The sequence below is a fragment of the Anas acuta genome, chromosome 4 (genome assembly GCF_963932015.1).
Source record: "Anas acuta chromosome 4, bAnaAcu1.1, whole genome shotgun sequence".
NCBI classification, from domain to species: Eukaryota; Metazoa; Chordata; class Aves; order Anseriformes; family Anatidae; genus Anas; species Anas acuta.
This window is the reverse complement of record NC_088982.1, coordinates 24,900,300-24,915,292: the sequence shown is the minus strand read 5'-3', so window position 1 is coordinate 24,915,292 and position 14,993 is coordinate 24,900,300. Positions and strand designations below refer to the sequence as shown.

Genomic DNA, 14,993 nt, shown 5'->3' with positions numbered 1-14,993 from the left:
GAGAGGGTGGCCTCTCTCCAAACAAGAAGGTCCTTAAGATGCTGCCTTCAGCGTGGTCTCGCCTAGTTAAACCAAAAGCTCTGTCTCAGTCATCTCCTAACAAGTTCATGTATGAAAATCCCTCCAAGGAGAAATGTTCCCTGTTGCAGCACAGAGTCCCAGGGAGTACTCGGCAGATCTGTGACCTGCCCCATGAATACAAAACTTCTCCGAAGACTCATCAACACCTGAGGTGCATAAAAGCAGCTCCTACCGCGGATATATAAAGGAAGAAATAAACAAGTAGCTACAGATTAATTACCTGAGTCAACAGGAAAAAAAAATCTTCACATAATTTTGGTGGAGGGGAGACCCTTTGTTATCAAAGACACTTTAAACCCTCCCACTCTAGCAGATGTAATTGCCACTACAAAGGCAGTCTGTAGAAAAGTAGAAGGAAACAGGCTTGCTAATGACTCAAAGTAGTTACCCATTAGAAAAGTTAACGTTAAATTTAGTTCCCATCTGGGAACAGGGTCAGTAATACAGCAAAAAATTCTAATTAAACCTGACAAAAATGCCCTGTAGTAGTAACCTGAGTGAAAACCCAAAGAGTCTTCTTGCAGGATGTGTAACTGTAAGAGCCAAGAGGACTATTTATTGAACTAACTGAAGGAGGGATTTTTTTTTTTTTAAAGGAACACAACTCAGGAACACTCCCAATAATGATCTGTGCTGGGGTGACAAATCATACCCTAACCTGATTTATTTTTGAATGCAGAAAACTGGTATCTGAAGCACTAGGGATATGGTTTAATGGGTGATAGAGGTGGTACAGGGACAGCTGGACCAGAGGCTCTTGGAGGTCTTCTCCAACCTTCATGATTCTACGATTATCTCCATGTATTGAAGAACACGGCTCTTGTAACAACCTGAACTTGATCAATCAAAGTTTCAAATGAAGAACAACTTATTTTTCCTGAAATACTGTGCTTGACCAACTTAATTCTGATGTCTAACCCCATACAGACAGATATTCTGCCTTCTTCCAAGTTTCTCCACTTTATCACCCAGGCTTCTTGCATTTGCGTATTTCCTTCTATAACCACGTCCAGGTTTTATTTCAGCCCAGTTAGAAATGTGTTCTTTTTTTTTCCATAACCAGACAGACCACTCGATTTTGTCAGCATTAATGATGAAGAGGCACTTCAGTGAACCAGTCACTATGTTAAATCCTCTCTAAGCTAACTTCTAATTAACCAATTTCAAGTGAACGATATCTGGCATTTTCTTAAGAGGCTTGGACAGCTTTGCTGGTATTGTGAAATTATTGTTAATACACAAGTCTAACACATAAACCCAACCTCTTGAAGCAATTTGAAACACTTGGCTATCTATACACGGATGAACAAGCCGTCTCTCTGAGCCAGGACTGGAGGATCGGATTGGAGATGGCACCAGGGGGCATCTGACACAGGCACCAAGAATCTAATCTACTGGGGAAGGAGTTTCACTCTTTGGGGGTCAGGTGGAAAGGATTCAGTTGCCACTGAAGTACAGAGCATTAATACATACCACTTGGTTACCCTAGGCAGGTTGCTCACTCACGGAGCACGCGTTATTCAATGGCACACACTCTCCACACCACACAAAGGCAAGTTAACAAGTAAAAATAGATGGATATAACCTTTGTTTTGCATCCATAAAATGCTGCTCTGTGCACTTCGAATTCAAAAACACGGCAAGTCACCATCAACTGCCTAAAGCCAGTGTCTTTGTTTACTTTCCAAACACACATAAAATAGCTTAAATTAACAGAGCACAACCTTTACCAGCTATGTAACATTTTACTGAATAATTACAGCTTCCAGACATTTTACAAGATGTACCAAATTCAATTATAATTACAGGAGAAAACATATGCAGCAAAATACTTAAATATCTACATCGCACAAATCAAACTGACTTCTCCATACTAATCTGAAGTAACCAAGACAAAATGAGAAAGCCAATACACCATAAAGCATCGGAAGGGGGAAGAAGTGGGGTAGAAAATACATTTGATTAAAAGGCTGCATGAAAAAACACATTTCAGTTTTGAGATTGCCCTTTGAAAGCTCTGCCACCAGTGAATACCCTCACCGTTGGCTTTCAGATTTAATAGTTTTGGCAATAGCCAAAAAGCTTTCCAAATGCTTTAGACACTTTTCAGGTATTTCATCTCAAATCCTTTTCCAGTCTTTATTTTGAAGAGAAACTTACCAAAAAGCTTTATATTACATCATTTATATAACATTGCTTTTTTTTCTGTCTTCAGATTTGAAGCAGTTGGTCAAAACCTCAAATGGTTTAAATACAGTCTAAATTTAGGTTACAATAATCAAACTTATCTTAGATTAAGTGAGTGTAGAGCTGTATTCCACTACTTTAACAGACTCCTTGTCCCCATAACAGAACAACAAACACCGATAATACAAAAATATGACCAGGCTTACTGTTAGTGTAACACTTCTAAAAAGTAACCAAGACCTTCTGTTTTAATTGGTGCTTTTCATTTACACAGAAGAAAAAAAAAAAAAAAAGAAATTTTCCTTAAGAACCTAGTGCAACATAGAAGGATGATTTTCTCCATATCTATTGTTCATTTTCTGTGGTATTTTATAAAATGCATGTCTTCTTTACATTACACATTGAAATTTCTCTTTAATTCCTTCCCACAATGTCATGATTTAACTGGAAATCTTGCTTATCCAGAGACACTTAAGCAACCTGATAATACAGACTAACATTCAATAACAGTTGTAATCCATTGCAACAATGCTGTAGTCCTTACAGTACTCCACCCTCTTTTCTGTACTTCTGTATGGTTTTTCAATCCTTTTTGGCTGAAAGAAGCAATTTGTTTTGTCTTTAATTCACTCCAGCTACCACTTCCACAATTAAAATTCCTCAACCTCCACTCACCAAACACACACCTCCTCAACAAAGATCCAGACTGAGATTATGCCCTTACCCTTCAGTTTTCAGAGGGCAAACAGGTGCACATTTGCAAGACTAAATACCAGATTAGGCAACGGATAAACTGAGTCACTGATTTTCACTACAGAAAGACAAGTTTTCACTACAGTAGGGGATGGGGGAAATTACTCAATTTTCTTAATACTGTTTAAAAAAAAAAAATGAAACTCTGTTCTAGGCATTCTGATCAAACGTTATTTTGTATTGCTCCTCCCCTCTCCAACCATCATTTCTTACCTCTGGCCACATTTTCTAGATTGTATTGATATCTCCCCATTCCCAACACTCAACATCTTAGGTTTTTCCTTCCTTTCATTCTTTTCTTTTTTACCACATTTTGTTATAGTTTCTATTCTTTTGCTTCAGCCTGAAAACCCAGACTGATTGACTGCAGTTTCTACAGCCCAAACAACCACATGGCAGTTTTTATTTTCCTCAGAACGTCTTCCAGAAATCAGACTATTGTGCTTGAAAGCCTGAATTCCTATTTCTTTTTATATGCAAGGCAGCTACAGTTTTCTTTTGATCTTAATTATTTCTGTCTCACTAACAAGAAAGGAAAAAAAAAAAGACTAAAGCTAGACAACCCCTCTACAAAAAAACTGTTTGGTACATCTCAACTTCTCATTTACATTAAGCAGGCAAACTGCAGAAGAGATAGATGTTAGTTGTTCTCTCTATTCAGAGCTACCACTAAGAACAGAAGCAGCACAATATTTAAGCTAGGAAAAATGTGCATTTTCATTTTACACCCACTTCTGCAGTGTAAGCCCTTAGGCATGCACAGAAGTTCGGCTCTGGTGCAGGAGTCAATATTAATCAATTGTCCTATTCTGCCAAGCCAAAGTGCCTTAAGAACATGACGACCAAATGAAATACTTTTCTTTCAAGTCTTAGACAATATGCTTCTGTGAATTCTTTTGTGAGAAACACATCTAGATCATCTTTAGCACAAGGATTACTTAATTGAGAATTCTTGAAAATTGCAGCACTCCTTTTGATATACAAAAGCCTAAAAACTCTTTGCAGGAAAGCCATATTTGATGCACTCATCACTAATAGAGGGACTTTCATAATGTATAATTTTTTCTTTGTTAAGCAGAAAATAGAAGTCAGCTAAAGTGATAACAAATAAGGAGGACATAGAATTGCAATCAGTGTATTACGTAGACAAAACATACCGAAAACTCTTCCCTGTTCTCTCCCCTTGTCAAAGGGAGACCAACAAAAATCAGATCTCTAGATACAGATGAAAAAGCTTCGCCTACTGGGATCAGAGAACGCCGGTAGTTTTGGCTAGCATGATTTGAAGCTTTCAGAACAGTGATCACTGCTGTAAACTACCAACGAACAAGAAGCCAGTACAAAAATCCAGAGACCAAGGGTAGAATTTAGCCCTGCTATTAAGACATAAGCTCCATGTTATGGCTTCCTCCTTTCCAAGTAAGAGATTAAATAAGAAAAAAAAAAAAAAGTAGGAATTCAAGGACTGAGAAAAGCATGGGCTAAAAAAAACCTTAATTTTGAGCACAAACCACAGCAGAAAAAGGATGCAACATGTCTTTTAAAACATGTTCTCCTGTTCCCCAAGTCCCTGCTCCTCCTAGACCAGAACCCAAAGCAGTCTCTGTAACACACTCTGTAGCGCGCTAAAGGATTTACTAGTACCACAGGCTTAACAAATGCTTTAGAAAGTCAGAGGGGTGGGACCACATGAAGTACTGAATTCCAAAGTTTATAAAAAATTTAGGCTTGAAATTGACTCATGGGGGCAAATATAATCACCTCAGAATTTTATCTTTATCTTACAGAGTGTAGGAAAGCATATTACTAGTGTCCAGCCAACTTTGACTTAAAATATGTTATGATCACTCAGGATATTGAAACACTTAAACAATTTTTATACTAAAAGCATAATTTTTACAGAATTATGATATATGACAACAAATAAGCAAAGGGCAGTAGTACTTTGAACACAATTTGAAAAAATAGCACCTGTAATGCCAGTCTACAAAAATAATTATTTTAACATACTAATTTTTATTGAAATATTTCCTAGAATATAGCTGCAGTTAGCTAACCCTCACTCCTTTTCCTTAACTACACACCTTTAAATCAGTCTTAAAGGATCATCATGCAATTGTATTTGTGATGAAGAAAAAATCCACTCCTTCAGACTTTACAATTTTTCTTCAATTCTGAGGATTCTATCAGGTAAATGGATTATTTGAATATTTTCCTCCAAAACACTAAAACAAAAGTAAACTAAGTATGGACCCACATCACCTCAAGCTTTAAGGAAAAAAAAATAGTAAAAATGTCAAAACTTTTAGAAGCAATCTATAGATTATAATACATATTAAAATGTAACAACTTGGAATTACCTTGCCTTTCCAATCTGACAGGCTCAATGAATCAATATTTTCACCCAAATGCAAGACAGGCAAGCTTAAAAGGAACTGCCAAAAACAGTCATCCAGCCTTTTTGGGGTATACCACCATCCAGATCAGTTTTAAAAATGGAAACAGGTCCTCAAACTACACAATTAATTATGCATCTAAACCCAAGTTCTAGGTTCTTAAATTTAACATATTGCAATGACATAATCAAGAATGTAATCGGGAGAGAAAGGTCTACATTTTTTATTGGAATGTGAACAAAAGGTGTGTAGGTGAATATACTTCTGACTCAGGTAAGGAAATTAAGATGAGAATTCATGTGAATTACATCTCTGATGAGTAAGAGAACATTTTTACAGGCTGTTGGAGCAGAGGTCCTGTAAAAGATATAAACTTATGCCTCCTCTTTAAAAAGATATTGGAACACTTCAGTATCTGTATAGTGTTTACTAACTTTGTGAAATTTCTGCCCTGCAATGGGGCAGACTTTATGAAATTTGTATCCTGTTGGCATCGCTGACACCCGCATACAAACCATTTACATCACATTGACTATCGCCCCACACTAAGAAGGTTTTCCCAGTTCTACTCCTCTTTCAGTTTTTAACATTTCTGCAATAACAATTGTTAAGCATTTATTCAAATTTAAAATCCACATAGATATTTTAGGCAGTAGGAAAGAGGTTATGCATTTATCAGATTCCAGTGCTCTTCGTGAATAAGACTAACATCAGCACACTGCATAATGACTTGAGATGAAGTTCACATGGAGGGGCGAGGAGATAGGTAAATGATGTAAAATGTAAGGTAAATGACTGAAAACTTAATTACTTTAAAATTTAAATAATATTTACTTGATACAGTACACTTGCAGATTACCTTCAAACTCTTTTACTAAATGCATTTTTAATCATCAGGCTTAAATATACTAATTCTACAATAGGGGAAAAGAGGCAAATGATGCCTTCTGGATCAGCCACAATAAACCAATACACTACAAATAAGCCACTGGTGAATAGGAACTATGGACAAGGATACCAAAGAGATCCTTTACCCACAATCACCGCATGTAAGTCCCATCTTCAAATAAACTCTGGAATGTTATTCTACCTAAAATGGCCAGCATGCAAAGTGCTTTTCAGTTGTCAAAAGGCATGCTACTTTCAATTTTTATAATTCTCTGGTAAATTATATTTAATACCAAAAAAAAGTCTAAAAAGCTTTTAGTCAAATCTGGACATACTGGTCTCCACAATCATTATTTGCTGCAATGCTTATAATTTAATCTTAATAAATTATTTTGATGACTTGTGTTTCGTGTCAGCATTTCTTCTCTCAGTCAGTCAGTCATTACTCAGCAGAGGAGTCACTAGGAAGTTCTTATTACCACCTCTCACTCATCAGCAATTTTCATTTTACTGAAAGGTTTTAAAGTGCATAAAGGATTTTCCTCAGAGTTACTTATATGTAGTTATTTCACTAATATTTCAACGTGCATGACCATAGCTTCTATTAAATGACTGGTTCTCAAAGAATCTGGTATGACTTGGGTGCCTGCTGCAGAAAGCCCTGAAGCTGATCTTGTATAGTGCTAGAATTGCAAGTTTCAGAGTTATAAATTCTAGGCACTTATCTCTGGATTGTTGAGGACCACTGAAAATTCTTTTCCTTTCCCAAACAAGTAGGGTCAATTCTTAAAAAACACAAAGTAAGCAGTTTAGAATTCAGATAATGGATAATGCCTACAGGTAAATAAATAAAAAATACAATGTATCATTTGTTTAATTATAAATATTTCTAACACAGTTTTGACTGTTATTAGTTCCAAATACATTTCTTACATCTTCTAGCAATGACCATTTCTGGCAATATCACCTATTAAAAGTATAAAAAGCAAAAAAAAAAAAAAAAAATGCCAGGTAACTTTTAATAAACACTACCATAAATATCTCCCAGATTACATCTGAAGATACTTACAAAAAGGAGAACAAGTGTAAAAGTAGGAAAAAAATTAAACAGAGGAAATTCACTGAAGTCTCTACACAGTAACTTCTTCACAGTAACTCAACATACTCTGGCTAACCACGTAAAGCTGACACCACCGAGGAGAAAAACCTGATTTTTCTGAAGTGCTGTTGGTAATTACAATGGTGGCAAAAAGATTCCAGGTCATGGTACTTAAGAGAAGGCCAGCGCCTGTTTGAAAGAATTTATCTCATAGAAAAGAAGAACTGTGAAACAATCACACAGTTGAAATATAACAATTAGTTTAAGGTTGGCAGGTTCCACTGGAACAAACTCTTCCTAGCTAATCTTAATATCTCCCAAGAACCTTTAATGATATCTTGAAAGAAACTAAACAAGTGCAAACTGACTGCAAAGGGACACAAATTGAAAAACTAAATGTATATTGTATATTTTCAGGCAGTTTTATTTGCCTAACTAACCCTCAAGTCTGAAGTTCTGAATTGCAGTAAATATGCTCAGACAGATTCTCCAGTGGACTTTAAGTCAAGTAGCTTTTCAAATTGATTTTGCCATGGAATTTGTTGTCTGCAACTCTAATGCTCTTCCAGAAACAGAAGCAGTGCTAACAGCCCAGGAAGCCTACAGCTAAAGTAAGCAAGGTATGGTGCTGAGGTCACTGCAATTTCAGAAGCTTTTCAGCCATTTACGTGATTTCTTCAAAAATGGTATCAACATAAAGATTTCTTCTGTCAAGTCTATAGTATCTCCAAATCCACATGACGAACATCAGGATTTCGTTGCTGAAATTAAAAAAATACATTTTTAATTGAAAATATTCAAACATTTTTGCACATGGATACAAATAATCAATTCCTCATATAATATTGGCAAATGCATAACAAATCCCTTTTTCTTGTAGTCTCTGGACTATTTTGAAATAAGGAATAACTTCAACAAATACAGCTGTTATTATAAGCAATTTTGAAGACTAAGTCATCTTTTTATTTGTCAAATACTCTTTAATTTCACCACTGAATTAGCTCTTATGCTTTATATAGTATTAAACAGCTCTTTTGATTTTAAAAAGGCAATTACTTTTATGTAAAACTGTCCAAATAAAACTTTCTTAAAGTCATATGCATGTGTTTAACAGGTATTTTCCTGAATAATGGATAACTTCTGAAATGGCATTCTGTTGAATCTATTTATAAAGATTGTTGGATCTATTTATAAAGATTTAAAATACTATTTCCATTAAGAAATATGCATTCACTGATGAGGTAGAAATGTTATCATCACTACAAGAACTATACAATCTATGACAGGTTTACTGAGAGTCACCTACTTCAAACTCATCCAGCCTGTGAGTATGACTTGTGTATTCAGTAAAGCATATTCAACGGCAACATAATCACTGAAATCCCTGACTATACCAAAAAGTAGTATTCATGTTAATAAAATAATTAGTTATGAGCCTGCTGCTCGAAAACCATGAGGAACTGGATCTGCTGATGCAATTACACTCGAAAACATTTTGATTTATAAACAGCATCACTGTAGGGAAATAAACTGAAACTAGAATATTTATCAAAAATTATAGGCAAGGATGGACATACTCTTGAGCAGTGTCTCCCCATGAAGAGAAAAGAGAGTCATAACAGGACTGTATTTGTCTGGCAATCAGTATACTTACAGTTCTATAGTCACACCAGAAAAGGTGTAATTAACAGCCATGAAATAAATAAACAATTAAAAATAGCAATAATCATTTGTTACATCAATCAAAGGATATTTAAATTGTATAACAAAAAAACATAATGATAAGAAGTAATGACAGGCTTTTAAAAGCAGTAAGCACTGTGCTGCTTCAACATCAGCAAAAGCCATTGAGTAATTAGAGCACTGAAACAGTGATACCAGTTTTGACTACACGCTAAGTACCATGTTAAAAAAAATTAAATTGAAAAAAATTTGCTACTTTAGAACCAAAACAAAATTCAACAGCATGTAAATAACCTGACACTGAGAATACCCTAGCATTTACAGAGGAACAGTTAGTTCTCATTTCATGGAAACTGTGTTATGCAATAGTATAAAATTGACCAAAATGCAAAACGGATCAAAGGCAAAGGGTTTGCTGCTGTTCAGAATTTAGTTAGTGAAACCACAAGAAAATTGGCATTAAGATCATCAACCTTTTTCCTTCTTATGTTTACAAGCATAATCACAAGAAGTAGAACCTATGGTATTGCATACTCTGATATATTTTAAACATTTCCTATTAAGTAGCTAATTTTTACCTTTAGGTCTTTCTCAAGTCTGTCTACTTCAGCTCCCAGTGTGTCAATGATGTTCTCACCATGCTTAAGCATGAATGCTTCTAACTCTTCAAGGGTCTTCACTTGCTGAATTTCCTAGCAAGAAATCAAATTTGAAGACGTTGAGAAGGTGAGAAAGGGGGAGGAGGGGAAAATACTTATTCTGGGTACCATGTGATCAATTCATCTTAAAATCCACCACTACTGTGAATGATGATGTAAATACTGCTGCTCAACAATATAAAAAAACCCTCAAAGACAGTTGGTAAGAACTAAGACTAGGAGACCAAGTGCATAACAAACTGAAAGAATAAGGTTAAGAAAGACAGGAGGCTACATCCACTCCTCATCTCCTAAAAAAACAGACATCAGAAGCACCAAAGAAGGTATCACCATGTTATCATAAGCTTTCCTTACAGCTCTCACACCAAGAACCAAGCCGGCCAGAAGCCATCCTATGCCCTCTAATATCTTTGTCACCAGTTAGATGATAACAGCTGCAACGCAGGACGAATAGGTTATTGGTAATAGACTGATAATAATCAAATAGACAATTTGTCTTGTGCATACAACTACAAAACAACATCAATTTCTCTTCTGTCCCATTACTCTAAAACTGAAAGGACTAATAATGTACTTGATTGAGCTTAAAATATGTCTCCCAACCACACTAATGTGTGACTAAGACAAGGGCAAGTCTAACAAGCAAAATAAATGAGATTAATCTGAATGACAGCACTTCAACTCATAAAATTTCACACCTGTAGAATAAGCAGTGTTGATATCAATACAGGATAAGCCGGTTATTTAAAAAACAAAAATGCACACCAAAAGGCAAGCACTATGTCTGCCCTTGACTATGAAAGATGGAGTCCTGCTGAAAGGAGCTTTTCTTCAACGTTGGCTTGATAACTGACACAGGGTTACTACATGGAGCTACAATGACCTGTATATGAAGCAGTTGTCAATCTAGAACCAAACCAAGAAAAGAAACAGTGAAGGTTCTATGCAAGGGAAGGGAATAGTGGGTAAAGAACAAAAATTAGCAAGGACACAAAGGAACTGGGACTCAGCAATTTAAAAAAAAAAAAAAAAAATCAAGCAAACCTGCATTGCCCCAGTTACACAAACTTAATAGCACTGTTCCTTCCAAAAACATATTAAATTGAAATCCAATCCACACACAAATCACATATTGCACTATATAATATACATCTTTTATTATTATTATTAAAGGACTGTGCTTTTTATAAACTCACACACTGACTAATGGCTTAAAAATTTGCAGTAATTAAATGTAAATTCAGATAACTGCTAAGTCATGTTTAATGGACAGACATAATATGCAGACATCTAATCTTCATTTTGAAAGGGTAGCAAAGAAAAATCTTACAGCTACGCATACAGATGCGTATAAGAAATTGCTACCAGTGAAAACAGATGGATAAGCAAAAACATTTTGCCTACTTAAAACTCTCTGTAGTTTAGACAAATAATTCTTTACTTCAAACTTCATAGCTTTGCCAAGTAAAATTCAACTGAGAGGGGTTTTGCATTTCTGTACTGAAGAGAGGGATTAAAAAAAAGCTTCTCTGAACTACTCTAGATTCGGAGACAGACACAGATGTTTAATGCTGTCAAAATGCTAAGTCATGTGATGCAAGCAATCTATACTCAAGCCCAGTCTGAATGGCAGGACCTGTAAACCGTAACTGCATCTTCAGCACCCAAAGTGAATGCCTCTGCCAAAACAGATGCTTATTCTCATGTGACAGGCTTCTAGTTTTAACCAGAGTTCTTGCAACTTAATAAATACTTATTTGATGAACTATGTTCTTAATAACATGATTTTAGACAAGTCTGCATTTTCTAGTGAAAAGTTGAATTAAAAATCTGCCCTTCTTCCTACCCAGGCCTTGCTAAGCCTGTTTCTATAACGGCTCTATTTCAGCAGCACATTAACACGATTCTGTGTGCAGATGCACAGTGTTCGGAACACATTACCACAAAGTAAAGACATTTACAAACCTTCGAAATGAAGAAGTCATTTTCAAGTCTTGAAAAAACTTTTTTTTAAACATACTTGAAGTTAGAAAGCAAAATGAAATGCTGAAGGTAACAAAATCATTTTGTTTAAACATACCTGTAGCAGCTGTTCAATGTCTTGTTTTTCCAGGTAAGAACGAGTAACGACCCGCCCATCAAAGTCTACTTCTGCCTTGAATCTCACTTTGCTCATTCCCATGTCTGTGGCTTTCACATCATGAATCGCTCTGAAACGCAGAATTTTTAAAGAAAAGTAGAACACCACAAAGTAAATAACTAGCTAGTTTGACTTCTGGCGTTAACAATATTGATACAGTAACATGATCGATTAATTTTAAAAAGGTCACTGCCTTTGACTAACATATTCTCTTTTTGTTACCACACATTTCCATTAAATACATTATATTTATTTAACTAGTTGCACCTCTTCCACAGATACCTGCTACACCAACACAAATATCCCACGTCCTTGAAGGGCTCGCTACAATAAGAGAGACTACAAGAAACAAGGTAGATGCAGAACTAGATTAGTAGTGTTTTTAAAAAAAAAAAAAAGGAAAAAGCCTTTAAGTTCAATTTATTTGCTACTACACAGGTTTGTTTGTTTGTTTGTTTTTTGTTTGTTTGTTTTTGTTTTTCTTTCTCCTATGCTAGAACATAATTTATTCTGCATTTAAAAAAATACATACAACTACTTAAAAATTTTCAAGTATCCTCAATTCTGACATAAAGAACAATGATACATAGCCAGATACTGGAAGGACTCATTGCAATTCCAAAAGCATCCTTTCCTAGATAACTACACAGTCTGTAAAGATATGATTTGGAGAATTTCCCATTCTTATTATTCCTATTTCCTATATACTTAATATAGGAAAAAGTTGCGGATATTGTATTTGGAACTCATTTTTGATCATATTAAGTTATTGATCATAACTAATCACAGTACGGGTGTTTGTATATAGCAAAAACTTTTTATTATTGTTTATTCAAAACAGATCTAACAGATGCTAGAATGTGGATGTTGCAATACATTTGTACTTTGGACCAGTGAATACTTTTGTTTCTTTATAGCAACATTTGCTCCCATTTGCTAGATAAAAATCGTGATGTGTAATTTCCTTCCCCCCACCCCCCCACACCCCCCCCCAATTAGATTAACACAAATTTACTTTATCCTTAAAAGTAGTAGAACTTAAAGTTGCCACTGCATAGTAAGTCTCCACATTTTTCCATCAAGGCCAGAAAAAAAATGAGACTAAAATATGGGACATAAATTACAAGTCTCAAAATTTTGAAATTCTTTATTCCAACATTTCTGAGGCAAAAGAGCAAAACAAATATCTGAGGTCAACTGCAGACAAAGTTCCAGTGAATGTTTTATTGACAGAAAAATTCAATATTAAATTTTTAAATTCTAATGTAACATTTAGACAAAGCAATAAAGCTCACATGATAGGAAGTACTATTTTTTTCCCTATTTGTTTTACTAAATTGTGCAATTTCACAGCATCTTTAGAATTAGCATGCCCTTTTCTCCTAAGCAAATTTTCTCTTCCCAACCAGAAAGGTTGCTTCCCATATGAATGCTTATAAATGAGAAATAACTTCACAAGAGGTGCAGGGAGAAAGCAGAAGGCAAGTATTTCTGAAGTAGCCTGTTCTCCCTACAGAGAGCAGCCTACAGAGAACAGGAGGCAGAAGTTTAAGATGATGAGTTACAGAAAGCGTTAGTGGAAATTCTCTTATAATACTCTAATTCTATTTCTTCGTGTGTCAAGAACTTTTTAAAAAAAATAGAAATAGAATGAACTAAATATAGATACAGCGAAAAAAATCATAGCAAATATTTAAGCAGATTAGAAGTACTATCAGCTTACTGGTAGCAATAAAGAATTTCCAGCTCCAATCAAATTTGTACAGCAATATTGTGGGACGCTACCAAATCAAAATGGTATTAACTGGAGTTAACTTAACGTGTATCAAACCATCTTCTCATACAAGAGGGTATTTAAGGTAACAGATGTGTTTCAATGAGGGTTATTGAAGGAAATTCAAATCCATGAGATTAAAAAATGTTGAAGATACATCAAGAGCTAAGAAAGAAGATAAAAGATCTGTCAGACCCTAATTAGATGATAACTTGATAACAGAATTCAGTGGAATGATGCGTATTCTGTAAATGCAGAAAAAAAATATCTACCTGCTCATAACCTGCCCAGGGAAGATAAGACCGTAAGTCAAGGGGAGAAAATCACAATTCCAAATACAAGCATACCAGCTAAAGCTTAAGTTACAAAGCTTGTGGGTGGCTAGAACAGGCTGTGAACTCAAACTAAGGAAAAAAGCAAGTTTCACACTTGACTATTGTCAAGAAGTTTAAATTACGAGTTTTGAGCCATCAGTAGTAATTCTTCGTGTTTAAAAAAAAAAAAAGATTTTACAACAGTACAGTAGCACAATTACCTAATAGCTTTTACAATTAATTAAAACTGAGGATGAAACTGTCACCAAAAATAGTTGATGCCTAGGGGCCCATGATTACATTCCATAAAAACAGGATGAGGACAGTCTGTACCAAGTCATATATTTTATCTCACAGTTCCAAAACCTTAACCTCCTAACGTTTCAGTTAAACTCAACACAAAGATTTAGGCACCAAAATGTGTGAACAAGAGTTACAAATGGAATGTTCACGTAGCAAAAAATAAAATCAAGTAATTTTGCAGCCAAGAATAACTGTGAAAGACCGTTCTAGTTCACAAATTAAGGGCTACAGCTAGAAATTATTAAGCAAAAGGAAAAGAAATGGGAAATAAATGAGTTTAAAAAACAGAAACAAATTGTCCAGGAAACTGACAGGAATGGAAAAAGGCAATCACTGTGATAAAATCAAAAGAAAATAAAACTTGGTTTGTAAGGATAGCAGAAACAAAAGATAACCTGGAAACAAGCCTTCTACTAGATGGAAATGACAGAATTGCTACTAATGACACCAAGTAGGAAGAAACATGTAATAAGCATCATCATCTTAATCTGAAAAAGGCTGAACAATAAACTAGTACAAAAAAAAAAAAAAAAAACCACACTTCTCTTAGTAACCAAGAAGCATACTGGACATTTAAAAGAAAAAAAAATGTTTCTAATTCATCAGGCTCTGTAACTTGTATTTGACAGTCAGAAGAACTAGGAATAACTGTGAAAGCCAATTAATTTTTCATCTTGCAACACTAATGAGAGTGGGGAAAAAAAGATTAACAGTGT

At 35.0% G+C, this 14,993-nt stretch overlaps 1 protein-coding gene across 2 annotated transcripts in view; it reads right to left on the bottom strand.

Moving 5' to 3' along the window:
* Positions 1 to 1,806: 1,806 nt before the first annotated feature.
* Positions 1,807 to 14,993, bottom strand: part of SLC30A9 (solute carrier family 30 member 9) — a 38,289-nt gene continuing 25,102 nt past the window's right edge. For both annotated transcript variants that reach the window (XM_068680218.1, XM_068680217.1), the window contains exons 16-18: positions 11,827 to 11,956; positions 9,666 to 9,779; positions 1,807 to 8,165 (exon numbers count right to left, since the gene is read on the bottom strand). In XM_068680218.1, the coding sequence (XP_068536319.1) occupies positions 8,121 to 8,165; positions 9,666 to 9,779; positions 11,827 to 11,956 (289 nt within the window). In that variant the 3' untranslated portion in view covers positions 1,807 to 8,120. The remainder of the gene's footprint in view (positions 8,166 to 9,665; positions 9,780 to 11,826; positions 11,957 to 14,993) is intronic.